The 27,022-nt window shown below is 55.0% G+C and overlaps 1 protein-coding gene across 15 annotated transcripts in view; it reads right to left on the reverse strand.

The window, feature by feature from the left end:
• Window positions 1-199: 199 nt before the first annotated feature.
• Window positions 200-27,022, reverse strand: part of DNM1 (dynamin 1) — a 45,835-nt gene continuing 19,012 nt past the window's right edge. Inside the window, exons 10-23 of one of the 15 annotated variants that reach the window (XM_046022580.1) lie at window positions 25,511-25,649; window positions 18,803-18,889; window positions 15,667-15,737; window positions 15,407-15,458; window positions 15,190-15,201; window positions 12,546-12,659; window positions 8,498-8,607; window positions 7,745-7,856; window positions 7,297-7,308; window positions 6,770-6,940; window positions 5,253-5,494; window positions 4,670-4,885; window positions 2,347-2,383; window positions 711-796 (exon numbers count right to left, since the gene is read on the reverse strand). In XM_046022580.1, the coding sequence (XP_045878536.1) occupies window positions 2,362-2,383; window positions 4,670-4,885; window positions 5,253-5,494; window positions 6,770-6,940; window positions 7,297-7,308; window positions 7,745-7,856; window positions 8,498-8,607; window positions 12,546-12,659; window positions 15,190-15,201; window positions 15,407-15,458; window positions 15,667-15,737; window positions 18,803-18,889; window positions 25,511-25,649 (1,360 nt within the window). In that variant the 3' untranslated portion in view covers window positions 711-796; window positions 2,347-2,361. Of the gene's footprint in view, window positions 1,484-2,346; window positions 2,384-4,665; window positions 4,886-5,252; window positions 5,495-6,769; window positions 6,941-7,296; window positions 7,309-7,744; window positions 7,857-8,497; window positions 8,608-12,545; window positions 12,660-15,189; window positions 15,202-15,406; window positions 15,459-15,666; window positions 15,738-18,802; window positions 18,890-25,510; window positions 25,650-27,022 lie in introns of those variants that run through there. The other 14 variants (XM_046022583.1, XR_006820768.1, XR_006820771.1 and 11 more) reach the window with 14 other exon arrangements.

Below are 27,022 nucleotides of genomic sequence, written 5' to 3' on the forward strand. Positions count from 1 at the left end.
GAGAACGCTTGAACCACAGCCCCCATCCCCCGCCCGGCCAGGTGCTTTCCCAATAGGGCTTGCAAAGGATGGGACCTTTTTTCGCCACTCCTTACGGCACCCTAGCAACGGCTGGGCCCTTCCCCACCTCTGTGTCCCAGTGTTTAAGCCTTCCCCTTCCCCTGAACTCCACAAAGAACATAAACCAACAGAGGGCAGCTTCCCATCGTCCAGAAATGGGTTTTATTCTCAGCCAAGAGACAGCAAGACCGGTGGTAGAGAGCCACACAGCTGCGGGGACAGCGCCCCCCGGGCTCGGGCGGGGGAGGGACGGAAAAGTGGCTGTCCACAGGCGGGGCATGACAGGGAGGCTCATCAGAGGTGGCACACCTTGGAGAGGGGGACGTCAGGGTGACAGGGTTCCCTGGTGGTTAGGCCACAAGACTCCTCACGGACAGCACGATGATTGATGGCCAACACTAGAGGCGAGGCTGTGGCGGCCATATGTGTGTGTGTGTGTGTGTGTGTGTGTATATGAGTATTTATAGTTATTTATAGAACGGGGTAGGAGCAATACCACAGAGGGGCACAAGTTTTCACCACACCATCACGCCCGGATGTGTCAGCTCACCACTACGACAGACTAAGTCACAGATGAAGGGGGAGGCTTTGGGGCTGGGGAGCCACTGTCCAGTCACAGACCAGCCGTCCAGGCAGGCTTGGAAAGGGAGGTCTCCGAGGAATAGAGGGATCTGGCTAGAGGTCGAAGGGGGGCCTGGGGCTCTCAGGACGGGATGGACTTGCCTGACCCGATCGGCTGGCAGTTGGAGAGAAAGCAAAGAGAGAACGGAGAGAAGGAGGGAGAGAAGTGGTAAGGCAAGGGCAGCCAAGCCCGGTGGGGCAGGGGTGGGGGGGGGGTGTGGGGAGGTAGGGGGAGAAGATGAAGCTGAGGGTGTGGACGAGGGTTCTGGAATGGAGGAGAGAGAAAGGGAAGGCGGGAGGACCTGGAGGTGGGTGGGGGGGCCACAGCTTCCCAGGGGTCTTGGGGGTGGGGGGAGGCCGGGGCGGCGCTCCCCCTGCCACGCACGCTGGTCTCTCATACACCACCAGGCAGTGCACCCACGGCTCCAGGCACATGCTCGGCGCCCCCTGCCTTCCCTCGACCCCCATCCCACCCGTCTTCCAACGTACTGGCCCGGAGCCATCCCTAGCCTCGGAGTGTGGGGTCGCAAGCCCCAGGCCACAGCCACTGGTCCTCACGGAGGGAGACAGGAGGAGAAAGAACACTGTTTGAACCAGGAGGGCAAAGCTAAAAGGATGGCTGGAGAGAGCACGGGAGGCCCCTCTGGGTGGGCAGAAAGCCCAGAGTCCTCAGAAGGGACCCTGGGGAGGCAGGGAGGTCAGGTAAGCCGGATGCCAGCGGCCACAGGCTTATAAGTCTAAGAGGGGAGCCTCAGCTGGTCGGGGGACCACAGGTCGCGTAGGTGAGGCTGGGCCCTTCCTGCTGGGGAAAAGCAGAAGGGCAAGAGTCAGCGGCAGGGACAGAGTGGCAGATGGGTCACTGGGTGACTATGCAGCCCAGCCAGAGTGGGACTCAGAGAAGCTGATTTGCCTAGGTCGGCAGACACTGTGGTCCCCTTGGCTGAAAAGCGTAGGTCACCCCAGGAGCACCAGGCCCCGGGCCCACGAGCCTGTGGGCTAGCTATGGTGCTTCACCGGGGCGGAGGACACTGTTGTTTGTCATGCTTTCATGACAACACCAAGGAGGGAGGGAGACGGCCTGTGTGACCCTGCCTCACCTGTGAGCTGTGCCCAGGGCCCTCCAGCTTTCAGAAAGCAGCAACCAACCAGAGCCTTCGCCCCCGATGGCTGCTCATCGGCCGGCACGAAAGAGGAGGTGCGGCCGGGCCCTCCTCTGCCTTGCCCCGACAGCACGGCTCCGACTGGGGAGCGAGTGTGGGACCCCCAGGACGAAGTTCCAAGGCCTCTGGCTGGCTAAGTCCGACCCACGCACAAGCCCCTCCAAGTTCCCTGGTTCTACACCGTCAACCATGAGCTCTCTGCCCTCTCTGATGGCTCCCGAGAGCACCCGTGACTGCCAGCTTGGGCGCGGAGCCTGTCCCAAGAGCTCCCCAGGCTCAGCCATGGAGGTGAGTGGCACTGAGTCCCGAGGCTCGCGGTGAGGGAGGTGAGAGAGCCAGCTGGCAGCGAGGACAGAAAGAGGAAAGAATAAGTCTGGAGCTGCAGAAGGGAGAGGGAGGGGAGCCTGGCTCTGAGGTCCCAGGTGTGCCCCCCAGTATGGAGCTGGTGCAGCGGGGGGCAGACACACCGTTCATGCAGCGGGCAGAGAGGCGTGTGTGCACCTACCGTGGCTGACGCTCCTCAGGGGTCACTGATAGTGATTCTGAAAGACAGCACGAAATCAACATGGCAGTTCACACACACGGAGGTGGCAGGCCTGGGGGCGGGGCCACGCACACGCACACGCCCGGGCGTGCACACACATGCTGGGAGGCCCCACGGCCCCGCATGCACACGCTGACACACATGCGCACGAACAACACGCACACACCTCCTCCACCTCCCGCTGCCCAGCACCCTCACTGGCCGGCGCGTGCAGCACGGATCTGGGGCATGCAACCACTCGGCACACTGAAGCACACGCGTGGGCTGAGTCACAACACAGAAGCTCGCCCATACACAGGAGGCATTTGCACCAGCTCCCTGCACACTCATGCTCAGAGGGCCCCCTGCAACGCTCCCATAAGGGACAGGTCTTGCTTTCTTAGGGTCCAGTGGCCATCTCTCTGCCCGAGAACCTTCCATGGCTGCCTAGTCCCCACAGCATTGAGTCCCAAGAAGATAAACTCTTCTGTGACCTTTTAAGGTTCTGCAGCCTGCCCCACCGTACCCAGAGCAACCTCTTATTCTTCCTCCTTCTATCTGCGCTCTTCTCTGGCCAGCTGCTCTCCTCAATGCATCCCATGCTAAACCTTCGCCCGCACCACACCGCCACTCCGTACCCAGAAGTCCCTGACTCCTCATCACCTGAGTCTCATCTCCATCAGCCCCCAGTCCTCCCCCGGGTCAATCTGTCTTGAAGCCTCCCAGACTGTTCTCTTCCCCCAGGCAGGGGCGGGACTTGCCAGGTGTTTCTCGAGTGTTACCAAGACCGGAGTTAGAGCAGGCGCCAAATCTTCCTCTTTCCATATGTCACCCCTCAGCGCAGACCTGGGCATGTCAAATACCCTTAAGGCTCAGTGGGTTAAAGCCTCTGCCTTCGGTTCAGGTCATGATCCCAGGGTCCTGGGATCGAGCCCCGCATCGGTCTCTGTGCTCCTCGGGGAGCCTTCTTCCCCCTCTCTCTCTGCCTGCCTCTCTGCCTGCTTGTGAACTCTGTCTGTCAAATAAATAAATAAAATCTTAAAAAAAAAAAAAAAGAATCTGAACTCACGAGGGAAGTTAGCAAAGCGTTCCTATGGCCACATTTGCAATTCATGCGGCTTCTCTATAGTCACTGTCTCCCTTGATCCTCACACCAGCCCTGGGAGAAAGGCAGAATGTTAAATACCATGTGGTAGAAGGGAAACTGAGGGCCTGGAAGGGAAAGTGACTTGCCTAAAGCCCAGGATGAACCAGAACTTCTGGACTCTAATCCCGTGCTCTTGACCAATACCTCACTGCCTGCTTTATCCCATCTGCTTTGGTCATCAGATCTCCGTGGAAGCAAGTCCCATCTCAGCTTCCTTTGGGTTATGGAGGCTAGACCCACGAAGGCTAGGCCCTACCCCTCCAGCCATCTGGAAACACAAGTAGATGCTACTGGTCTGATGTGTTCTTCCTCAAGGGCCGTGGCCAGTGGAAACAGGGACTGAGATATCAGAATGAGCTTCCTTGAAAAAGGGTCATGAATTAAGAGGCAAATCCAGGGGAGGAAGCAGAAGCCTTTTCCTTGGAAATCTCTGGGAACGGGGCAGGCTTCACCCACTCCTGCCCAGCACCCACCATGTTGGTCCAGGCCAGGCAGGGCCAGAGGCAGAGCCATAGAAGAAAGCCATTAGACTGCCCCATGGCTCCCAGGCCCCTTTCCCAGCCGCTCCGTATCCTAGTCCGTGCCTGGATGCCATTCTTACACTCACACTCGTGTGCACGCCCACACACACATCACACACCTTGCTGGTCAGTCAGAGCCTGGCCTCTGTTCCTGTGGACCAGAGGCCAGGCACCCCCTGGGACAGCTCAAAGAGTCAGGACTCAGAGTAGCCCTGAATGTAAGTGGAAAAACTCCACATCTGGAGAGGATCTGGGTTCAGAGTTCCCCAGACCTGAGGTAGGTCACAAGGGGCTGGGAGAGAGGAACTGAGAACAGAATGGAGAAGGAGGAGAGCCAGGAGAAAGGAGGAGGAATGCAACGTGTGGGAGAGAGAAGGGAAAAGGAAGGGAAGCGCCATGCAAGTGCTGGAAAGAAGGGGGCAGGTGGGATGAGTCCCACGGCCCCCTCCCCAGAAAGGACCACCTGCGGGACTCAGCGCTCCCTGGGGGGCAGGCTCCGCAAGCCCTCGGCCACTAGTCCTGTGGCTCCTCCACCCACGTCGGAGCGCCCTGGATGGAGAGGGCCAGTTCTGGCCACACCTCCCTCCCAGCTACGCCCGCCCGGTGGTCTCTCCCACCGTATTCAGCCCCTACTCACCTGGGGACCCCGGGCGGGGCGCGGTTGGGGCGCGAGGGCACCTGGGGGGGAGGGCCGAAGGGGTCAGGGGAAGCCCCCGGCCTGGAGGGCACGGGGGGCGCCCCCCCCAGGGCGGACCCAGCAGGCGGAGGCCCAGGAGCAGGGCCCCGCGACCCGGGCCGGGCTGGGGGCACGGCGGGGGCTCGGCGCTGCGGCGTGGGGCTGGACGTGGGTGACCTGCGTGCGACAGGGCGCAGAAGACAAGGAGGGGAGAGATGAGCTGCTCCGCCCCACCCTGAGGCCCCGCCCCAGCCCAGCGCCGGCCACGCCCATGCGCGGAAGCCCCGCCCCACCGCATCCTACTTGCTCCCGGAGTTTAAGCCCCGCCTCCGGTGCCTCCAAAGTTCCAGCTCCACCCAGCCCCGCAGCCAGCGCTTCACGGCAAGCCCCGCCCCGCAACAAGCCCCGCCCATCTCTAAGCCCCGCCCCCTGCTCCAGGTGGGAGCCGTTCCGGTGACGCGGGCGCGCCACTGCCCGGTCCCGGCCCTCCTCCCGCGGGCCCCGGGCTGGGGGGCTTTGGGGCCGTGGGGGCCGGCCCTGGTACCTGCGTCCGGCCGGTACGCTCTGCACCTGCAGCCAGGAGTCGTCCACGGGCGGGGGCATGGGCGTGCTGACAGTGGTCGTGTTGATATCGCCGATGATGCTGAGCGCCTCCTTCAGTGCGTGGTACATGCGCAGCATCTCGTCGCGCCGCTGCGCCTGCTCCGCCGACTCCTCCATCAGCGTGTTCTGGTCCCCGCATGAGTACAGGTTGGCCAGCAGCTCCGAGAAGATGAATTCCTTCGTCTGCGGGCACGTGAAGAGAAGGACGGGCTGGGATCTGACGCCTGTACCACTCTGGCCGCCCCTCGCGAGGACCGCATGCTGGGCTGGGAGCTCCCCGGGTCCTGGCTTTGCCACCGCCTGAACTCGGGCATCTCACCCTGCTTCCCCTCCTCCCTCCTTGCCCTTTTCTCAGTTGGTCCAGAGAGGAAAAGTGACCTGTCCAAGGTCATAGATATGGGAAGGCACTCAGGGCCTATCAGGCAACCAGGACACCTAGTTACTCAGCTTTGTCTCAGCCTCAGTTTCCCTATCTATAAAATGGGGTAGTTAGTTACACCATTGCCAAGGACTTGTGCACTCCAGGGGACCAAAGTAAGGTAGATGACAGTTTAAAATTTTCTTTTTTTTTTTTTTAAAGATTTTATTTACTTTTTTGACAGACAGAGATCACAAGTAGGCAGAGAGGTAGTCAGAGAGAGAGGAAGGGAAGCAGGCTCCCTGCTGAGCAGAAAGCCTGATGCGGGGCTCCATCCCAGGACCCTGGGATCATGACCTGAGCCGAAGGCAGAGGCTTTAACCCACTGAGCCACCCAGGCACCCCGACAGTTTAAAATTTTCTGAGCCCTTGAGTAACAGGTGTCAGGTCGTGCCTGGATTGGGAGAAATGTGTCTCTGTAAGTGGTGGGTTAATATATTCCTTATTCTTGGTGGTGCTACCTGGCCCTGGTCCTGGATATTCATGGAGAGGCGCTGAGGTTTTTACGCCATAGGCCTGTGTCTCCCTTATTCACTACAAACATGTACGCTGAGCACCTACTATGTGCCAGGCACCGTGTTGTTCTGCTTTATATTCCTTTACTTCTCAACTCTATTATTATCCATATTTTTACATATAGGGAAAGAGGCTCAGAGAGGGTAGTTTACTGAAAGTCAAATAGAATTTGTGGCAAAACCAGGATTCAAGCACAGTTTTCATTCTCTGGGGGCCAGGCTTTTTCATTAAGCCATTCGGCAGGGCGTGCATATCAAAACATGGTCTGGGAGTTCCCTAAAGATGTGATTCCTGGTTCCTTTTGGGAAACATTTAAGCATGTTTGGAACAATTTGGGTATGTGACTCTACAATATAATGTACAAAGCTCACATTATATTTCTTTTGGACAGCTCTGGTGTGGCCGTATATCTACCTCGCAAGACCTGATCCCCAGGGACTGGCCTCTGCCTCCCCCAGGTCAGCCTGGCCACTGCCTCCCTGGTCCCCAGAGAGCACCCCCGGTCATGAAGGGTTTGCACCTACATTGTTGATCATGAGATGCATGATGGTCTTCGGCATGAGGTCCCGTACGGTCTTGTTCACAATGGCCATGTATGAGTCCACCAGGTTCCGGATGGTCTCCACCTGCCTCTCTAGCTGCGGGTCCATGGAGTGCATGAAACTGTCTGAGCCATTCTCCTCAGTCTCGCTGGCCTGCCATTGAGAAGAGAGGGCATCAGGGTGGCGGGGCCCTCGCAGCCAGGTTCCAGGCACCCCCAGGGTCTCGGCCCCTCCAAGGGTGCCTGGACAGAGAACAGACACCGGCTCCCCCAAACATATTGCGTCTGCACTCTACCCACCCCAGTGCCTCTTAGGATCCCAGACTCTCATTCAGCCTTATCTCGGCTCTCAGTCCAGTGCCTAGAATTTGCCTCAGTTTCCCAGTCCATCAATTAGGAAAGACCTTCCTGGGTCCATGGCAGGGCCCCGCGACCCAATGCTAAAGAGCTGGCCAGAGCTGCTGCCAGGCGGGAGACACCTGGTAGGGGGCGAGGGAGGGGCACACTCACTTTCTCCTTGTCCTGGGAGGGCCACCACAAAGCCACAGAGGTCATGACACCGCCACCACCGCCGCCACCGGCAAGCACAGCCGAAGCAGACACACACACACACACAGAGGAAAAGGCAAGTGAACCCAGGGCACTGTACCCCAACCCTAGGGCAACTGTAGACATCGCCACGGTGAAAGAGAGGAGGAAAGTGGAGGTGGCCACGAAAAGCCACCGCGATACGAAGGGGATGCAGGAAGTGCCATTCTGTGGCAGAGGGTCACGAAAAACCGGCTTTGGAGGACGGGAGGAAGGCTTCACTCTGATCCCATGCCAGCGCAGATAAGGGGAGGATCCATGCTATCGCGGAGCCCCAGCAGCGCTCAGAACCGTGACATGATATTCCTGAGGATGGTGACCCAGGGCCCCCTATGGGAAGTCGCTTGCCCCCCGCCGCCCCACCACTCACCCCAACGCGCTCAGGATACACGCCAGCCCTCAGGAAGGAGGCCTTCCAGCTGTCCACCTCCTCCTGTGTCTCACAGGCCAGCTCCAGCTGCCGATAATCCTTGTAGACATTTCTGCAGGATGGGGCAGGTGGGGGGGGGAGGGGAGAAGTCGCGAAACCCATTCACGCAGGTGGTTAAGGGCATGCACAGATTGGAGGCATCGCGCCTGGGGTCCAGGCCTGGCTTTCTCATTTCCCAGCTGTGTGACCCTGGGCAAGTCCCCTCTCCTTCCAAGCTTCAGTTTCCTCGCGTGGAAGATAGGTTAATAAAACGGCTCCTGCCGTGAGGATTCAGTGAAATTAGCAGTCAAATGTTCTATTAGAAAGGGACTAAAAAAAGGGGGGGAGATGAGCCCTCATAAGAGGGGCACCCCTGACCATGCAGTACCCATTGGCTCCCCCTGCCTTCCTGGGGACCTCTCTGACGGAAGCTCTACTGATCCCTCATCTCGAGTAAGGGGAAGCCCGCGGGAGTCGGCCCTGGCTTGGGAGGGGAGAGGCCCGGTACTGTCACCGACCCGACTGGACACTGAGCAGCAAGAAGGGATCAGGCCTGAAGGGCTCTTCTTTGATTCCCGGCCCTGGCAGAGCAGGAACTCAGCCAGTGACCAACCAAATATCTGTCAAAGGAATGACTTGCCGTGGGGCTCGGGGCAGGTCCCTGTCCTTCCTGCTCAGTGAGGGTGGTTGGGGGCTCGCAGTCTGGGGACCCACCTCTGCTCAGTGTTGAAGAGGGCAAAGATGTGCTTGCTTGACATGAACCCTTTCTCCACATCCCGTAGCTTCAGGTTGTCCACGGAGAGCATGTACTTCTTCTCTTTCTCCTGCGGAGAGAGGTGGGAGCGGTGCGCGAAGTCAGCACTGCTCCCTGCTACGCCTCACAACCCAAGAGGGTTTCCTATGTGGCGGGGCGGGGCAGGCTGGGGCTGTGGGGCCCCAGAGCGGCTTCGGGGGCACCTGCGTGCCATGCACGGCATGGGTGCTGTCTGAAGAAAGCCTGGCCACAGAGCCTGGGGCCTGCCGGGCGCCTCTCATTCCCAACGGCATTCAAGACATTCCCACCACCCCTGCCTATGTGCCAGAGCCCGAGAGTGCAGGGTGGCGAGACTGAGGGGGGTGCCCAGTCCCACCCCAAGCAAGCCCTGGATACCATCCAGGCCAGCCCCCAGGCAGGGACTTCACACTCAAGCCTCTCCCGCACCCCCCCCCCCGCCCGCCTGGCCAACGAGACCTGCTTTGGCTAAGCTGCTGACTTCATTTCCTGACTGTGGAGACAGTGAGGGGGGGCCACCAGCTCCAGCAGCTTCAAAGGGCTGGCTCAGCCCACACCATCCGCCCCCGGCCGCCCATGTGTTAGCAATCAGGGGCACAGCACAAGCCTGGAGATGGTCTGTCTGTGTGTGCAACACGTGTGCAGTTGTGTGCTTGTGCAAACACGTGCCCGCCTGAGCAAGGACCCTGTGACCCGCGTGTATGTGCGCCCGCCTGTCTGTGTTGCCCAGGCGTGTGTGTGTGTGCATGTGTGCCCGAGGAGATGCCCAGCATGGCCGTGGGTCCTGGTGAGCATGTTTGTGTGTCAAGGTGGATGCGTGCTCACTCTCATAGGTGTGTGTGGCAGCCGTAAACATCTGTCTTTGTATGGAGCGTGCCTGCGGGGCACACTGTGGGCGCACGTGTTTGTACGCGGATGGTTTGCTGCATGCGTCAAACACGCTTCATTGATCTGTAGTCGTCTGGGAGGACAGACATGTCTGTCCCAGACAAGGAATCGCTCCCGTGCCATCTGCACACCCCCAGTGACAGGGAACTCATTACCATAAGAAGCAATAAGGCCAAACTAGACAGCTCACTCCCTAGAAAGTTTGGCATATATTTTGGCTCACCCTCGCCATATTTTCTTTGTTCCAGGCCCCCTTTCTTTTACGTGTTGGTCCTGTTTTCTCTGGTCATGCCGTAAACATGTATCTGTGTATCTTGGATGGGCACATGGGAGCCAGGCCTGCGTGCACACTTGGATGGGGCTCTGGGAGGAGAAGGGTTTCCGCTGCTGGTACCCTGCGTGCCCACACGCCAGGACCCGTGCTGTGGTCAGGGGATGCCTGTGTAGATCTCAGGGACTCAAGGCTTGGGCATGAAGCTCATCCAGGATCTCAGGTTGGGCCGGGGAGAGGGGTTGGGGGGGGGTGCTGGGTTGAAGAGGACCCTGCTCCCCAGTCTTGGCGCCATCCTGCCCACCTCCTTCTGCCCCCCACACCCGCCTGGCCCATCCGGCCACATAAAGCCTTCTTTATGCCAGGCGGGTGGCCGGGAGCCCCAGAGGGCGGCTGGGGGAGGAGAGGAGGAAGTTGCACACGCGGCCAGAGAACATCTGGAAGCGTTCGAGGGAGGCCCCGCCACCACCCGCCCTGCACTCTGGGGTTGGACTCTAGGTAGGAGCGGCCTCCTCCCCCCACCCCTCCCTTCCTGCTGGCCGGCCCCCTCCCCAGGCCCCTCCTTCCCAGCCGAAGCTCCCGCTCACCCCTGCCACGTCAAAGGAGGCAGAAGGGGAGTCGGGAGCGGAGAGGGGACCACGGGCTGGCTGGGCTGGGGCTGGGGGCCTTGGATCTCCAGGACATGGGGCTGAAGCTCCCACCCGACGGACAGACACTGCTGCCTGGATGCACCAGAGGACACCTCCACTCCGTCTACCCAGTGTTTAGACTATCTGTTCAGGACTCCCAAATTGTACAGTAGTCTGCACATTGGTTAGGCTGGGCTGGGTTAGACCCTCGGCGCCGCCACTGGAGAGCTGGACCGACCCCCACCCACCAACCCAGAACCGGAACCGGGAGACGGGGCAGGGGGTTGGCGGGGGGGGGGGGGGGGCGGGGGCGCAAAGGGAGTGCTGGGAGGAGGTGCAGGGGGAAGGAGGCACCCTGCTGTGAGATGGGAAGGGGGTGCTGATGGGTGGCGGAGGAAGCCTGAGAAGAAGGGGGGGAAATGAGGACTGGGGATACAGGCAGCTTCCTGTCTGCCCAGAGGGCCACCCAAGTCCCAAAGACCAGAGGGCTGGCGGCTGGGGAGAGAGGGGGACAGACCATTCTCTCTGCAGGCCAGACCACCTCCATGTCCGCAAGCTGGCCTAGTGCAAAAATCCACTCACATCACACACACACACACACACACGTACACACGCACACACTCAACAACTCGACATGCACACCCCGACAACTCAGGCATGTACATTCCCACACCCAAACTCAAACCACACACTCCTGCCCCCAAGCACACTTGCACATCCCAGGGGCACACACGTGTGCGCACACACACACACCCTCACCAGGGGACACCGGCTTGCTCCCGTCCTTCCATCCTGAGCACATCCATACACCCTCCCTTCCACACGGGGCTCAGGCACACGCAGTCTTCCCGCGACCACACCTAGACGCTTATGCCCCAAACACTCTCCTCCAACGCCCTCCCCAGCATCCACCAGCCTCACACACCCCACCTCCCGGCCCTCACTGCCCACCCCCACTGCGCCCCACACACGGCCCCACCCCAACGTACACACGAAGCTCAAAAAGACCCTGCCACCCAAGGACGGGGCCCCTCTTGGATACATTCCCGGGCAGTGAAGCCCCCAGTCCCAGGCCACACTGTCCCCTGGCCCCACGCATGAGGACCTTGGGACATAAGAGGACCAGGAGTTCTGGGCCCAGGAGTCAGCACCCCCAGCCCACAAGGGGTCTAGGCAGCCCGCCTGAGCAACAGAGCAGGAAGCGAACCGCCCCGCCCCCACGTCACACCACCTCACACACTCCATCCCTTCCAGGGGCCCCATGCTCAGGGAGAGGCCAGGGTTGGGGTAATGAGGTCCAGATGGCTTGGCGTCCCCGCCAGTGACGACGGAGGGCCCAGCCCAAGATGGGGAAGCGGGGGGGGGGGGGGGGCTTGCCCAGGGCGACTTGGAGGGGGCAGGGATCAGGGAGGGAGCTCAGAGACCAAAATCCCAGCCCCCACCCCAGCCCCACTTCCCCACTGAGAGCACCCTCTCCTCCGAAGGCTTCCTCAGGAAGAAGGTCCCCTCCCCCACTCTGTGACCAGCTGGAGTTCATTACCACAAGTTCCCCCCCCCCCACACACACACACCCCAAGCCCTCCCTAGTCTCTCTGGTCACCTCTGGAATCCAGATGTGGAAGCCAAATAGACTCATTCTTAAAGGAGACCGGCAGCGAGGGAGGGAAGTGGCAGGGGTTCTGCGTGCCCCTGTGGTCAGGGAGGGGATTGGTGTGGAGTCTCTGCAGGGCCCCAGTGGTCCCGGCCCCTTGGCCTGGAGGCATCTGGGGCACCTCCCTTGCACCGCTGGAGTCTGGGGGACTAGGGTGCTGGGGTTAACAGGGTGTCTGGCAGCTGGATATGTGTGTGTCATAGGCCTGCGGGGGCCACGGGGGAGGCGGCCCACCCTGGAGCAGGAAAACAGGAAGTCCACAGGGCTGGCGGGGTCAGGGAGGGGCGCCCAGCACCCCTGCCCACCCTCTTCAGGGCGCTCAGTCCCAGGCCCCCCGCTCCTGCCAAGCCGCCTTCTCTGTCCAGCCGGGACGAACTCCTAGGATTGCCTGAGTCTGACCCTTGCAGCCCACTTCCGCCCAAGGGTCTCTGATGGGATTTAAGAAAAACCCTGTTCATTGGGTGGCCTGAGCTCCTCCAAGCCCTTGGTAGTGTCTGAGCCTGACTCTGGCCCCAGCTGAAGCCCTTGATGACCAAAGGCCCTTTACTCACCTCATCGTCCTTGTACCAGGACAGATTCTCAGCAGTCAGCACAAACCAGTACTCCTTGGAGCCCCCTTTCATGATGCCAATATTATTGATGGTCAGCCAGCCCTTCCGGATGACCTGGAGGGTGAGAGGGCAGGAGGTCAGTGGGCAGAGGCCAGGATTCCCTGTGGACGATGGGGTAGGCAAAGAAAGCCACTCAAAATCCTACCCCTCCTCTAGCTCTAGGAGGCCTGGCCGGGCAGGGAGGGTGTGGGTCAGACCTGCTGTGGTTTGAACTACAGGGCAACAGACTGGAAGGTGGAGAAAAGCAGAGGTCAGCTCGGGATAAACAGCCTTCTGACAGAGCCATCTGATAGGGGGTGAGCTCCCCACCTCTCAAAGTGTGCAAGCAGAGTTTCGGGAGCCAACTGGGCAAGACAGCACTGAATGTCTTGGTAGCTTAAGATCCACCTTATGCTAAGACTTGTTCCTGACCTCAGGGACTTTATACGCGCTGCTGCTGTCTCTGCCTAGAAAGCACTTCCCTCCTGTTGGTCTGCCAAATTCCTCTTCACGCTCTGGGTATCAGCTCAGAAGTCCCATGCTCAGGCAGGCCCTCCTTGGCCCCCAGTATGTCTGGACCCCCATTATAGTCTTGTAGTCTTTTATAACTCCCTTAAGTCTTCTTCTATGACAATGGGTGAGATTTCAAAGTTGTGCGTGTGTGTGTGTGTGTGAGAGAGAGAGAGATTATCTGCTGATGTCAGCTGGTCTTGTTAAATTATGAACTCTCGGGGCACCTGGGTGGCTCAGTGGGTTAAGCCTCTGCCTTTCGCTCAGGTCATGATCCCAGGGTCCTGGGATCGAGCCCCGCATCGGGCTCTCTGCTTGGCAGGGGGCCTGCTTCCTCCTCCTCTCTCTCTCTCTCTCTACGCCTGCCTCTCTCCCTGCTTGTGATCTCTATCTGTCAAATAAATAAATAAAATTAAAAAAAAAAATTATGAACTCTCTTGCTCACTGGTATATCCCAGCACCTTGCAGTGTGCCTGGCAGACAGTAAGCAAATCAATCAATCAATATTTGTGGCATGGGCTACGGTAGTGGGGTTCTAGGGGTCTTTGGCCCCAAGGCAGGGATAGGAGTGGGGTGGTAGGGAGTGGGATCAGGGTAAAGGACTGAGCATGAATGGAACAGGCCCCTTCCTCCCTGGGGAGCCCAGAGTAAAAGGCAAAGATCTGTTTCCACGGCAGGAAGCAGCTGTCCTCAAGACCATCCTGAGCCACCACCGAAGACAGGGCCTGTAGATTCTGCTCCAAGGGCAAGGCCACTGACTCGACCCCCGGGGTGGGTCATAGAGAAAGAGCTCCCTCCCCCAAGCGCTGACCTCCCTGGCTCCTCTGAGCATCCAGAGAAGGGCTGAGGACGAGGAACCTGGGGTTGGCAGGAATGTTGTCTGTGGTCAGGCCTGCTTCTGAGGCCCTTGAAGCCCCCCTGGAGCCCTCCTTGACCCTCTGGCCTCCCCCAGACCTTGCAGAGAACCCAAGCGAGAGTGGATCAGGAGCTGAGCAGTTGCCTTTGCCATTCACAGAAACATGACAGCCAGGTGCCCCATGGTCCCTCTCTCATCCTGTCCAGGTCTGGTGAGGATCCCCTCAGTGTCTTATCACTGTCTTTGGAACTCAGTCCAAATACCATGGCCTGGCACCCCAAGATCTGATCAGCAGACCTTGTCAGCTACTCCCTGCTCTGACTTGCAGCCTTCACCCTCCCTTGGCCGCCCCCAGCTCTGCCAAGACCCCTTCTAGAGCCCCTGCACCAGGAACCTCTACTCCTCCAATCCCCACCCTGCCTGGGTCCTGACTGCAGACTCAGGTCCCCAGGGGGCAGGGCTGGAATCTGACCCCTGTCAGGGGGCCAGCCCAGTATAGGCATCACTGGGTGTTTGCTGAACTGAATTGCCCTGGGATATCACACTCATTAATGCCTTCATTCTACTGAGCACCTACTATGTGCCAGGCACTGGCCTGTAGGGTGGAGAATTTGCTGATGGACAAGAGAGACCCAGTCCTTCCCCTCACGGGGTTTGAGAAAGAAACACGTATGAAGCCAATAGTCACACAAACACCTAGATTGTTATAAAGAAACTGCAGCCTCTGGAAAATTCCAGACAATGGCTCATGTGAGGGGAGAAATGGTGTTTTCAACAGAGATCGGAAGGAGAGAATGGGGGAGGAGGGACTTCTCTCTTGACATTCATTCATCTCTTTACTCAACTCTCCGGTAGAGATGGTTACCTACCATCCATCCATCCGTCCGTCCATCCATCCATCCGTCCGTCCGTCCGTCCATCCATCCATCCATCCACCAGATATCTGAGGAGGACCTACTGAGTGTCCCTGCCAGCCATTTTCACCCACCCGGCCCACACGGTCTCCCTCTGCCTGAAGTAGGTGCTGAGCTCATGTGCGCTGATGGGCAGGTTGATGGGACTCCGTGAATGACTGGGCCTCCTCGCCTCTGGACTACGAGCACATGTGGACACAACGTGCTGGTGTGTGCAAGCAGCTCAAGCCAAAGAGTGCCCTTCTGCCCCCTGTGCTCCCCACTACAGATGGGCCCCCTCCTCCCCTTCACTACGTAAGCCAAGAGCCCCAGTCCTGGTACTCACCAGAATCTCATCCTGCAAAGAGGTAACCATAGCAACCACGAGAAGCATCGGGAGAGAGGAGAGAGGGTTACTGAGGCAGAGTGGGAGGCTTGTGGCTGGCAGCTGACAGGCTCCTTGGCCCCCGTGGGACCCTTCCCCTCGGGGGAGGGGGCTCTCAGAGCTTGGCGTCCATCCGGCACCCTCCATCCCTCCGGCTGGGGCACTGGGGTTCACTCACCTGGTTCCCTGAAGCCTTCTTCTTGTTCATCTGGTTGCTCCTCTGCTGAGCACTGGCAGGGAGAGGGGGAAAGGTTTCAGAATTTCTTTTCTCAAGAGGCCTAACTTCAGTGCCACTGCGTAGTGGGCACTGGGCCCAGAGGGTTAACCCAGAAGGCCTGGGTCCTACACACACACACACACACACACACACACGCACACACACGCACACACAGACACACACAGAGGAGGTATTGCCTTCTCTGCCTAAGGAGCACTCACTTGGCAAAGCCTATGAAGTCCTCATGATTGGTGTTCATGTAAGCCAGCTCAATGTCGATGAGGAGCATGACCTTCGAGGATACACAGGTTGGCAGGCAAGGGGGAAAAAAAATGGCAGCGTTTTAAAATGCATGAAGGGCTGGAAGAAACATACTTATAGCACATATAGAACCCAAAATAAATCAACAAAGTCTTCAATAATAGGATCCATAATAGATAAAGAGTTCCTACGAGTCAATAAAGGAAAGAGACACGCCACACAAATCAAATTAGCCAGAGAACACGAATGGGTAATCCATAGAGAAAATGCATATAGTATATAAGGATATGTAAAAAATGTTCACCCTCATTAATAATGAAATCTAAGTTAAAACAATGAGAGCCTTTTATAACCTATCAAATTAATAATAAATATTGGTAATGACCAGGGCGGCCACGATTGTGGGAAGGTGGATTTTCATATACTGTTGGAGGAAGTGCAAATCAGGGCCACAATCTTGGAGGGTTATCGGGCAACATTTAACAATATTAAAATGCACATATTCACTGCTAGAACTGTATATATAATATATATTGTAGGTCTCATAGATAAACTCACCCAAGTGAGCGAAGCTATGTGTATACAAGGGTGTTCGGTGTGGTGTAGTTTGTAATGGAGAAAAACTGGAAACAAGCTAATGGTCATCAAAAGATGAAATAAATTATGGCATCCTCTGAACAATGAAGCATTCTACAATATTCAAAAGAATGAGGACAGTTTCTAGGTTCCGGCGCTGGAAGGTTCCCTTCGTAAATGAGGAAGAGTGGTGGGATTTGTAACTGAGTTGTGGCCAGAGGAACGTTCCTGATGCACACGGCCGGGGTTAGACCCAAGCCCCACTGCTCCCCATAATATGCCTGTGCTCACTGAGCCTCCAGTTCCGCAGATGAAATGTGTCTGCATCCTAGGAGCGACGAAGGGACGATGAAATGAGGCGGCTCACATGTCTGACATGTAATGGGTGCTCAACAGATGTGAGCGACGACAATTATCTTCAGAGAAAAAAAGGCAAGACACACAGCGGGACTGCGGTTATTGGAGATTAAAATGGAAACTGGAATGTGTATATGTCTCGGGAAAAAATGCCGAGGGGCACCTGGGTGGTTCAGTTGGTTAAGTGGCTGACTTCAGCTCAGGTCACGATCCCAGGGTCCTGGGATGGAGCTCCAGGTCTGGCTCCCCACTGAGTAGGGAGTCTGTTTGTCCCTCTCCCTGTGCCCCTGCCCCTGACTTGTGCTCTTTCTCGCTCTCTCTCTCAAATCAATAAATAAGATCTTTTTTTAAAAGTGGAAAATATATGGCAGGATCTTGTTTGGACTTTTTAATTATTTTTAAAACTTTTTTCAAAAGATCTTATTTATTTAAGAGAGAGAGTGCAAGAGGTGGGTGGGGGGAAGGGTAGAGGAACAAGCAGACCCCTCACTGAGCAGGGAGTCCAATGCGGGGCTCAATTCCGGGACCCTGAGATCATGATCTGAGCAGAAGGCAGAAGCTTAACCGACTGAGTCCCCCAGACATCCCAATAAGTAAGATCTTAAAACAAAATGCTTGGGCCTTGAAGGGAACACACCAAACTGTTAATAATGGTTATTTTGTGGGAGGAACCGGGGGTAGGGAAGAGTGAATGAAAGAACACTTTACCTGTAATTTAATTACTTTTATACCGATTGAATATTTTATTATTTATCACTTTTGTAATTGAAGAGATCAATGAGGATTCAAAAACACAACATCCGAACAAAGATGTGAACGACTGGGGACAGCACCGTCATGGGGAAGGGGCATGTTAGTATGGAGGCTAGGAATTGGGAGCCAGGGGTGGGTACAGACAGAAGGATGACAGAGAGATGTACAAGTAGGAGGACTTGTCTATGGGCCTCGTGTGGGCTACGAGGAGGCAGGCTCGTCTGCTCCTCCCACCTCAGAGGCAGCATTCAGTGACTATGTTTCTGAACGAAGGAATGGATATCTGATAAATGACTAAATAAAAGTCTACTTGGGCAATGGAATATCATTCAGGTAGTCCTTAAAAAGGAAGGGAATTCAGAAGGGGCACCTGCACCCCAATGTTCATAGCAGCAATGTCCACAATAGCTTAACTATGGAAAGAGACCCAATGTCCATCAACAGATGAATGGATAAAGAAGATGTGGGACACACACACACACACACACACACACACACACACACACACAGGAATATTATGTAGTCGTCAAAAATGAAACCTGGCCATTTGCAACGAGATGGATGGAACTAGAGGTTATTATGCTAAGCGAAATGAGTCAAACCAGAGAAAGACAATTATTAAATTATTTCACTCATGTGTGAAATTTAAGACACAAAACAGAAGCGCATAGGGGAAGGGAGAGAAAAATAAAACAAGAAGAAATCAGAGAGGGAGACAAACCATAAGAGACTCTTAATCATAGGAAACGAACTGAGGGTTGCTGGAAGGGAGGGGGGTGTAGGGATGGGGTAACTGGGTGAGGGGCATTAACGAGGGCACAGATGTAATGAGCCCTGGGTGTTATATACAACCAATGAATCACTGACCTCTACCTCTGAAACTAATAATACACTATATGTTAATTAATTGAATTAATTTTTTTTTTTTTTTTTAAAGAAGGGAACTGTGACACCTGGTCTGGTCTAGCTGGACTTTGCCCAAACCACGCTAAGTGAAATAAGCCAGACACAAAAGGACAATTGCTGTAAGTTTCCACGTATATGAGGTCTCTAGGGTTGTCAAATTCACGGAAACACAAAGGAGATCAGTGGTTGCCAGGGGCTGGGGGGAGGCAGGGGCTGGAGAGTCACTGTTTAATGGCACAGAACTTCGTTTGGGGAGAAGGAAAATGTTCTGGAGGCCGGGGTGATGGTCACACAACCCGTGAATGTGCTTCACGCCACTGAACCCACACTGAAAAGTGGTGAAAATGGCAAAATTTATGTTATATATATTCAACCACAATAAAAAACTTAGAGAAGCAGAGAGTATGAGGTGAGAATGAGTAAAGGAGACTGAGACAGAGGCAAATAGGAAGGAGGAGGAGGGCTGGGGGCGGGGGGGCAGGCACCAGAGTGCCGAGGGCTCACCTGCTCCTTGGTGCGACCCTCACGCTCCCGAATGTGGGTGGTCACGATGCGCTCCATCTCCTCCCGCAGCCGGGGATACTGCTGCAGCTGGGGAGGGGTGGGAGGGGAGAGAGCCACGTACACAGGGGGGCACTGGCGGGGAGCACCCCCACCCCACCAGAATCCAGGGATCCGGGGGCATGGGGTGGCAGGACACACAGAAGGCCTGAGATGAGGGGAAGAGAGGCCTGGGGTCCCAGGAAGCTGAAGGCACCAAGCCATGGCCACCCTTTCCCTCAAGTGTGGGTTCCAAATGGCAATTCAAGGGTCTTTGGGGTTCCAGGCCCTCTCCACTGGCCTACTTGGGCACCTTCGTGGGGAGGGCAGTTCCCATGGGCAGAAATGCCATGGGGCCCAGCCTTCTCCGCCATCTTGGTGGCAGCCATCTTGGTGGCAGCCATCTTGGAAACAGACTATAGGATGGAGGCTTCTGGGGCGGGGAGGAGGGGGGGCGTTTGCTCCCAAAGCTTTCATTGACCCCCAGAGCTAACCCTTGTCCTCCCAAAGGCTTGGAGGGACAGTCAGGAGGGGAATCAGGCAGAGAACAGCCTCGAGATTCCTGTCCAGGAAGAATCTGGGGAGGGCAGGGCCCGAGGTGCCAGCTGGCCTCCTGAGTCAGGCTGGGGACAGCCAATAGCCCTTGTCAGAGCTGAGGGAGGGGGTGGGGGAGACCAGCAGGCACATACAGGACATGCAGGAGCCAAAGGTAAGGCATGCGAGGGCATGGGGTGGGAGTGGGGCATGAGGAATCGCGTCCCAGCAGCATGAGCAGTACCCCGCGGGGGCCTAGCTGGACCCCAGGCCCTCTTGGTACAATCCACCCGGTTTTGCCTCCCTTTGCATGCCCCGGCCTGGCACCGTAATCCCCAGTGGCATCTGCCCAGCCAACTTATCTTTATTTCACTTCTTTGGGATAGGAGCTCACCAGTACCAATTTCCCTCCAGTTTTTATCAACTGAGGCAGAGTAAGGGGAAGTTCCTCGAAACCCTCCTCCCTCTTCCTATGAACTCTACCCTCATCTCAGCCGGACTCCGGACAAAGCCCACATTGCTTCATTCTCCTTCAAGACTGTTGCATGCCACCTCCTCCAGGAAGCCCGCCCTGACCACCCCCAAGAGCTGGTGTAGGGGCCTCTCTGTGGCTCCCTTCCCCACAACTGGAATGCCATTGCCCTGCAGCAGGGGCAGGCCAGGCACACAGCCACGGCTCAGAGAGGGCAGGTTGAAGGAATGAGAAAATGAATGAAGAATGGATGTCTTTGCCTTCCTTGCCAGGGTGAGTAGACACCAGCCCCTCCGGCTCATGAAACCAGCTCTTCCTTGGGGAGGGGGCCTCGCTGAGCTGAATGACGGGGAGACCACCCACAGGAACTTCAAGTCCTGCTGGCCTGCCCTCCCCACTTGGTGGTCACGTGGACCTGGGTCCGGCAAATCTTGAACCAGTCCTATCCTTCTTCCCATGCCTGGGTCAGGCCCCTCAGGTGAAACCCCCTATGTGGGAAGAGACCTGGAGGTTAGTGTGCCTGGGTTACAGGTCATGATCCTGAGAGCAAGATGGCGGCCAAGGAGATGGGGCGAGGGGCATGGGAAAGGCAGAAGGATGGGGAAGAAAGTGGCACCCTGGATGCCCAGGAGAGGCAGACGTGAGAGATGGTTCATCCTCCCCCTTCACCCCCGATCATCCCATGGCTATGCCAAGGTGTAGCTGATGTGGCCAAACACAAGGGACCTTGGGGGGAGACATAGCGCGAGACCGGGGGCTTCAAAACAAACACTGGCTGGATGGGCCTGGTGGACCCACTGCCCCATGAGGCCCAAGGAGGGGCTGTAGTCCTTGAAGTCTCCAACTTGGGGTAGACATTCAGGACTGAGTCACCACCTCTGAGGTGGTCCCACGTGCTTCCTCCCAGGGCAGGGCTATGGCGGGAGGGGGGGTGTGTTGGAGGGGGGAGGTGGGCAAGGAGGGAAAGGGGAGCAATTTGCTAAAGAACATGACCAATTCTCCCGCTGGTTCTGGATGTTACATTTGTCAAATTTTCCATGTGTCACACATGACAGGGCAGCCTCAGCCTCTTTGAGAAGTTCTGTTCCCTTTGAGCATCTTTTTCCATTCTGGCTGTCTCTGAGCCTTTCCAGGACTTTTAGCCAGTTTTTAAAATGGAACATTTCCCTCCCAGTCCTTGGCTTAGTGGGGCGGTCAGCTTGGAGTCCATGAGTGAGTGGTCAAGGACGCAGGCCCAGGAGCCACATGACTCTTGTTTCAAAGCCAGCCCCTACCCCGCCAACTCTCCCTAGGAAAGTGACTGCAACCTTCCTGATCCTCAGTTTCTCTTTGTGGAAAATGGGGCAGTAACAGCACCTTCCCTCATAGCGTCCTTGGGAGGATTAAGCAGCACACCCCATGGGTGACATTAAACTCCAGATTTCATCCAGAGGAAAGCTGTAATCCCAGCAGGCCGGGGAAGAGTTAGAATGGACTATTTAGAAGCTTCTGGGAGGTGCCTGGGTAAACTTAAAAAGACTTGGGGAAGAAAAAAAATAAAGAAGATGGGTGAAGTTTTGTCATGTAGAGAAAAAAAAAATCATTACTACTCATTAAATACATCAAAAGGCAACATTATTTTTTGGAAATAATTTATAAGCTTTCTTTTTTAAAGTTTTGGTAATCAATATTCCTGCTGACAAAAATCTAGACTCACTGCAAGACTAAAATTTGCGAAGTAGAAATGGAAAACCTCCTATTCTCCTTGCCTCTCTTAACATAATGGTTAGCAATGTGATGACTATGCCTTCGGGATTTTATTATTCACACATACTATTTCCTCCCCCCAATACTATATTGTCTTTTGAAACCTGCTCTTTCCCACAGTACACTGAGGAGGGACATGTGAATGGAAATAAATATGCCTTGCCCTTTTAATAGCTATCGTCTGCCACTGACTGCGTGATACTTTACATAATCGATCCCCTCTTGATGGATATCTGGGTTGTTTCCAAAATGTTACCATTTATGATAATTACTGCTTTCCTTTGGAATGCAATTTCGCAGATTGTTTCATAGTTTTTAAGTGTTTGATTCTAGTAATCAGTTTTCTAAGAATCTATCCTAAGGAAAAAATCGTAGAGAAAGAGGATTTTTGTATAGGCAAAGATGTTCAGGGGCCGGGCTGGCTCAGTCGGTAGGGTGTGTGACTCTTTTTTTTTTTTTTTTTTTTAAAGATTTTATTTATTTATTTGACAGAGAGAAATCACAAGACAGGCAGGCAGAGAGAGAGGAAGGGAAGCAGGCTCTCCGCTGAGCAGAGAGCCCGATGCGGGACTCGATCCCAGGATCCTGAGATCATGACCTGAGCTGAAGGCAGCGGCTTAACCCACTGAGCCACCCAGGCGCCCGAGTGTGTGACTCTTGATCTTGGGGTGATGAGTTCAAGCCCCATGTTGAGTGTAGAGATTACTAAGGATGTTCATTGCCAGATTATTTATAATATTGAAAAACCAGAGATAATTTAAGTGGCCTGGGTGGTGCAGTGGGTTAAGCATTTGACTCTTGGTTTTGACTCAGGTCCTGATCTCAGGGTCATGAGATTGAACCCTACATCAGGCTCCACGCCGAGCGTGGAGTCTGCTCGAGATTCTTTCTCTCCCTCTGCCCCTCCTGCTCGTGGTCTTTCTCTCTCTAAAATAAATAAATCTTAAAAAAAAAATGTTCACCAATAGGAAAACATGTACTACATGTTACATAAATCATGACAAATCAGTTCAGTTGAATATCACGCAACCACTAAAAAAGTTTTATGTAGACTATGTAACATACCCCCCCAATGTGTGTTACTAAAAGAAAAAGCAGGATGCTAATATATTCACAGTGGGGGCTACCTAACAGGGAAAATAACCCTATGTATAGAAAAAGATTTGAAGGGAGTGCCCAAGTGGCTCAGTCAGTTAAAGGCCCAATTTGTGATTTCTGCTCAGGTCATGGTCTCAGGGTCATGAGACTGAGCCCCATGTCAGGCTCTGCACTCAGCAGGGCGTCTGCTTGGGATTTCTTTCTTTCTTTTTTTAAGATTTTATGTATTTATTTAATACAGAGAGAGAGAGCGAGAGCGTGTGCGCACGCGAGCATACAAGCAGGGGAAGTGGCAGGGAAAGGGAGAAGCAGGCTCCCCGCAGAGCAGGAAGCCCAACATGGAGCTTGATCCTAGGACTCTGGGATTATGATCTGGGCCGAAGGCAGATGCTTAACTACCTGAGCCACTCAGGTTCCCCTGCTTGGGATTTTTTTTTTTTTTTCTCTCTCCCTCTGTCCCTTCCCCCACTCTCAAAATAAATAAATAACCCTTAGGGGGAAAAGGACAAGGAAAAAAAAATTAGGAGGAATAGGGCAATGTTGGGGAAGTGGGGAAGTTACCCAAATCATGAATGTTCATACCCACTGACTGGCCATTGTCTTTCTAGAAAAAAGAAGAAGCAGAATAGGGGTGCCTTGGTGGCTCAGTAGTTAGGCGGTGGCCTTCGGCTCAGGTCATAATCCCAGGGTGCTGGCATCAAGCCCCGCATTGGGCTCCCTGCTCAGCAGAGAGCCTGCTTCTCCCTCTCCCTCTGCCTGCCGCTCTGCCTACTTGTGCTCTCTCTCTCTCTCCCTCTCTCTGTCAAATAAACAAATAAAATCTTTTTTAAAAATTATTAAAAAAAAAAAAAGGAAACAAGGACAACTGGGTGGCTCAGTGGGTTGAGCCTCTCTGCCTTTGGCTCAGGTCATGATCCCGGGGTCCTGGGATCGAGCCCCACATCCGGCTCTCTGTTCAGCAGGAAGCCTGCTTCCCCCCCTCTCTCTCTGCCTACCTCTCTGCCTACTTGTGATCTCTGTCTGTCAAATAAATAAATAAAATCTTAAAAAAAAAAGAAACAGCAGGATACGTACTATAAATACATTTGTAAGGTTGGTCACTGCAGCACTGTTTATAAAAGAGAAAAAAGCTTGAAACAATGGCAATGTCAGTAGGATACTGGATATATAGATCAAGGCATATTTCTACAGTGGACTATGATTCAGCAGTCAAGGGTAGATCTTGCAATTATGTAAAGGATTCCATTACATATTGCTCAGTAAAAGAGAGTTCCAAAATCAGTGTGTATATAGTATGATCCCATTTAGGTTAAAACTGGCGTATATTTGTAATTAGTTAGGAAGCTAATAGTCTTTATCTTTAGATAAAGATTATAGGGACTTTGCTTTCTCTGTACTGTTCGAGTATTTTTGTCACAATTGTGTACGATCAGAACAAAATCAAAACTGGTCATTTCAATTTTTTTTTTAAAAGGCGTATACTTGCAAGAAACATACAAAAATCTCAGTAGTGGCTTCCCGGGAAGGGAGGGTTGCTGCCTTTTTAAGCTTTGTCATTTCCCCAGTGTTTAGAATTGAGAAGGTATTAGTTTTCATAATGAAAAGCCAAAGTTAAAAAATAATGTAGTTATATCTCATCTTCGTTTGTAAAGAGATTTGAGGCAGTTTAAGATAAACTCGGTGTTTTTTCAAGTGTAACAAAAGTAAGATTGTGTGGCCGAGTACTCAGGGGGCAGTGGGACAGTGACCCAGATGCCACGGTCAGTACTAACCCAGTGGGGAGTCCGGCCCAGGTTTTATTGCACCTGGAAAAGGCACGGCGTGGATGCTAATTTGCTTACTGTCCCCATAAGTGGGCAAAGTGAGACAGGATAAGGAAAGGTGTGCACGTGACAGATTACGCACGAGCCACGAAACCTGTGAAACTTACTTGCAACATAAAGTTAAGGCAGAAGTGCCCACCGCCCAGCATAGAGAGCTTTTCCAAATATAGGAGAGGCTGGGCTCTCCTGGAGATTCTGAATCAGCTTTGCCGGGCAGGGGCACTGGAATCCTGGAAAGGCTCCCCCAGGCACCTGATTCTCGTGCACTCCCCCCGGGAAGAACTGCCTTCGGACGACCTGGCTAAAAATCCTCAGAATGCCCAAAAGTAGACAAATAGGAAGAAGGCCTTTAAAAAGGTCACAGACCCAAAAGAGGCTGGCCCTGTCGAATGCATATGGATTACCATAAAGTGAGTAATCCCAGATGCTTTAAGGCAACTGGTTTTGAGGAACTGGGCTGGCTTCCCCCACCCCAGGAGGCCTGGATCCCAGATCTATTCCCCCCACCCCCCGCCCCCACCGCTTCCCTAACTCTGAATCCCACTCTGCTCTTCTTTTCTGAGACTTGGTTGATTCATCTGTAAAATGGGGATAATATTACCCACTTCTCAGGGTTGTTGGGAGGCTTAAGTCAGTTAACAAAGATGAGCACTTAGCTCAGTGCTTGGCCCATAATAGCTGCTTAACAAATATCAGCCGTCCCCTTCTCATCGTGGTCACCACTGTCATTCTTAGTGAAAAGGGACCACTGAGGATGCTCGGGTTGGAGCAAAGTCTTCTAGCAGCGATGGGGGCCTAAAAGGATCGTAAGTGTAAGCAGACCCAGGGTTATAGGCTGGCACGAAACCTAAGGGCCCAGAGTCACCCGGCAGCACAGGCGTCTGGGTCCATGTGGGTAAGAGGCTGTCAGGCCTGCTCAGCAGATGGTTCTGCCCATGGGAGGCCATGGCCATGAGGAAGGGACAGCCAGGCCCAGCCCCGCCCTGGCGTCCGTCATACCTTTTCGCTACACTTTCTGATGGTGGCCGTGAGCTCACTGACTACCATATCCACACACTTGATACTGGGCTCTTTGAGCTTCTGCACCTGCTTTTTCACTGTGGCTTCAAAAGCGAGGTCAGGTGTGAAGAGGCCCGTCCTGCACCCAGGGAGGAGGGGACAGGACAGGAGGAGCAGCCGTGGGCAGGTGGGGAGAAGGAAGGGAGTGAAAGCCAAGCAGAGCCAGGAGTCAGGAGTGGAGGATGGCACGGGCATGGGGGAAGAGAGAGAGACACCGACACAGAGAAAGAGAGAGAGAACAGAAGACAATGTGAGCGTGGGACCGGCCCTCCCTCCCGCCACCCGGGGTCGGCACCTCCCAGGTGCTGCCAAGTATCTCCCAAGACTCTGTGCGTATGGGGTGGGGGGCTTCTGAGGGACCAACCCCTGCTCCAAACAAGGCCCCTTACTGAGTTTAGATCCTCTCCCCAGGGCTTGGGGCTCCCCCCCCAACCCCTACTCCTCAGCTACACTGAGCCAGCCCTCTCTGTCTTTTCCAATGCTATCTTTGTCACAGCCTTTGGGTCCTCCTAAGGGTCCCAGGCCAGGACGCCACCCACCCGTACTGTTCAATTCAAGGTTTGCCAGTACCTCCTGCATTCACTTCATCCTGGCTCCAAAACCTAGCATGATTCCCTACCTCCACCAGGATCGCTGCATCCAACTGCCCAGGCTGTGCACTGCACAACTCCAGGGGGCTCCATTTGCATAGACCATGGTGCAGATGATGCCTCCTGGAGTTGCAGCGTAGCTGCCTGACCTCCACTCTCCAGCTCTCTGTTCTACTCCTGCCCTTCCCTTTCTCCACAAGGGGCATCCTTTGCCTCTCCTCCAAAAGGGTCTGGAGGAACTCAGCTGGGAAAGACAGAAAGAGAGAAGAGGAAAGACAGGAAGAGTGGAAGTGGTGGTAGAAAGGGGCCAGGGCAGCAGTGGGGAGAGGGAAGGAAGGGAGGCTGAGCGTGGAATCAAAGAAGTACTGGATTTGGAGTCCAAAGCCTTGGTTTCGAGTAATATCTCTGCCACCTACTAACTTATATGACCTTGGACAAGTCACTTGATCTCCTAAGCCTCAGTTTTCCTGCTGTGACATGGGCGCCATCCTCCCTGCCCTGTCCTCCTTGGGAGGTTCTGTGAAGCTCAGATGACGTAACAGATGGAAGAGGGCTCTGTGCCTGGAAGGTTGGATGTGGATGGAAGAAAAGGGGAAGGTCCTGAGTGAGAGTCCTGAGTGAGGCTGGGGTGAGAATGGGGAGGATGAAAGACAGTGGGGAGTCAGGGCACCTGCTAGACCCGGGTCCTCTGCACCCCTCTAGCCATCCAGACCCCCAGAGCAGCACCCAAGAAGGCCCTGTATCTCACCTGTCTGTGGGGTCCCGCGAGCCCCCAAACGGGACCCCCAAAGCCGAAAGAGGACTCAGGGTCCCTCCAGGCCTGTTCTTCCTGAGCTGGGGGAGTTCTTGGTGGGCTTGGAGG

Source organism: Meles meles, chromosome 11 (genome assembly GCF_922984935.1).
Source record: "Meles meles chromosome 11, mMelMel3.1 paternal haplotype, whole genome shotgun sequence".
NCBI classification, from domain to species: Eukaryota; Metazoa; Chordata; class Mammalia; order Carnivora; family Mustelidae; genus Meles; species Meles meles.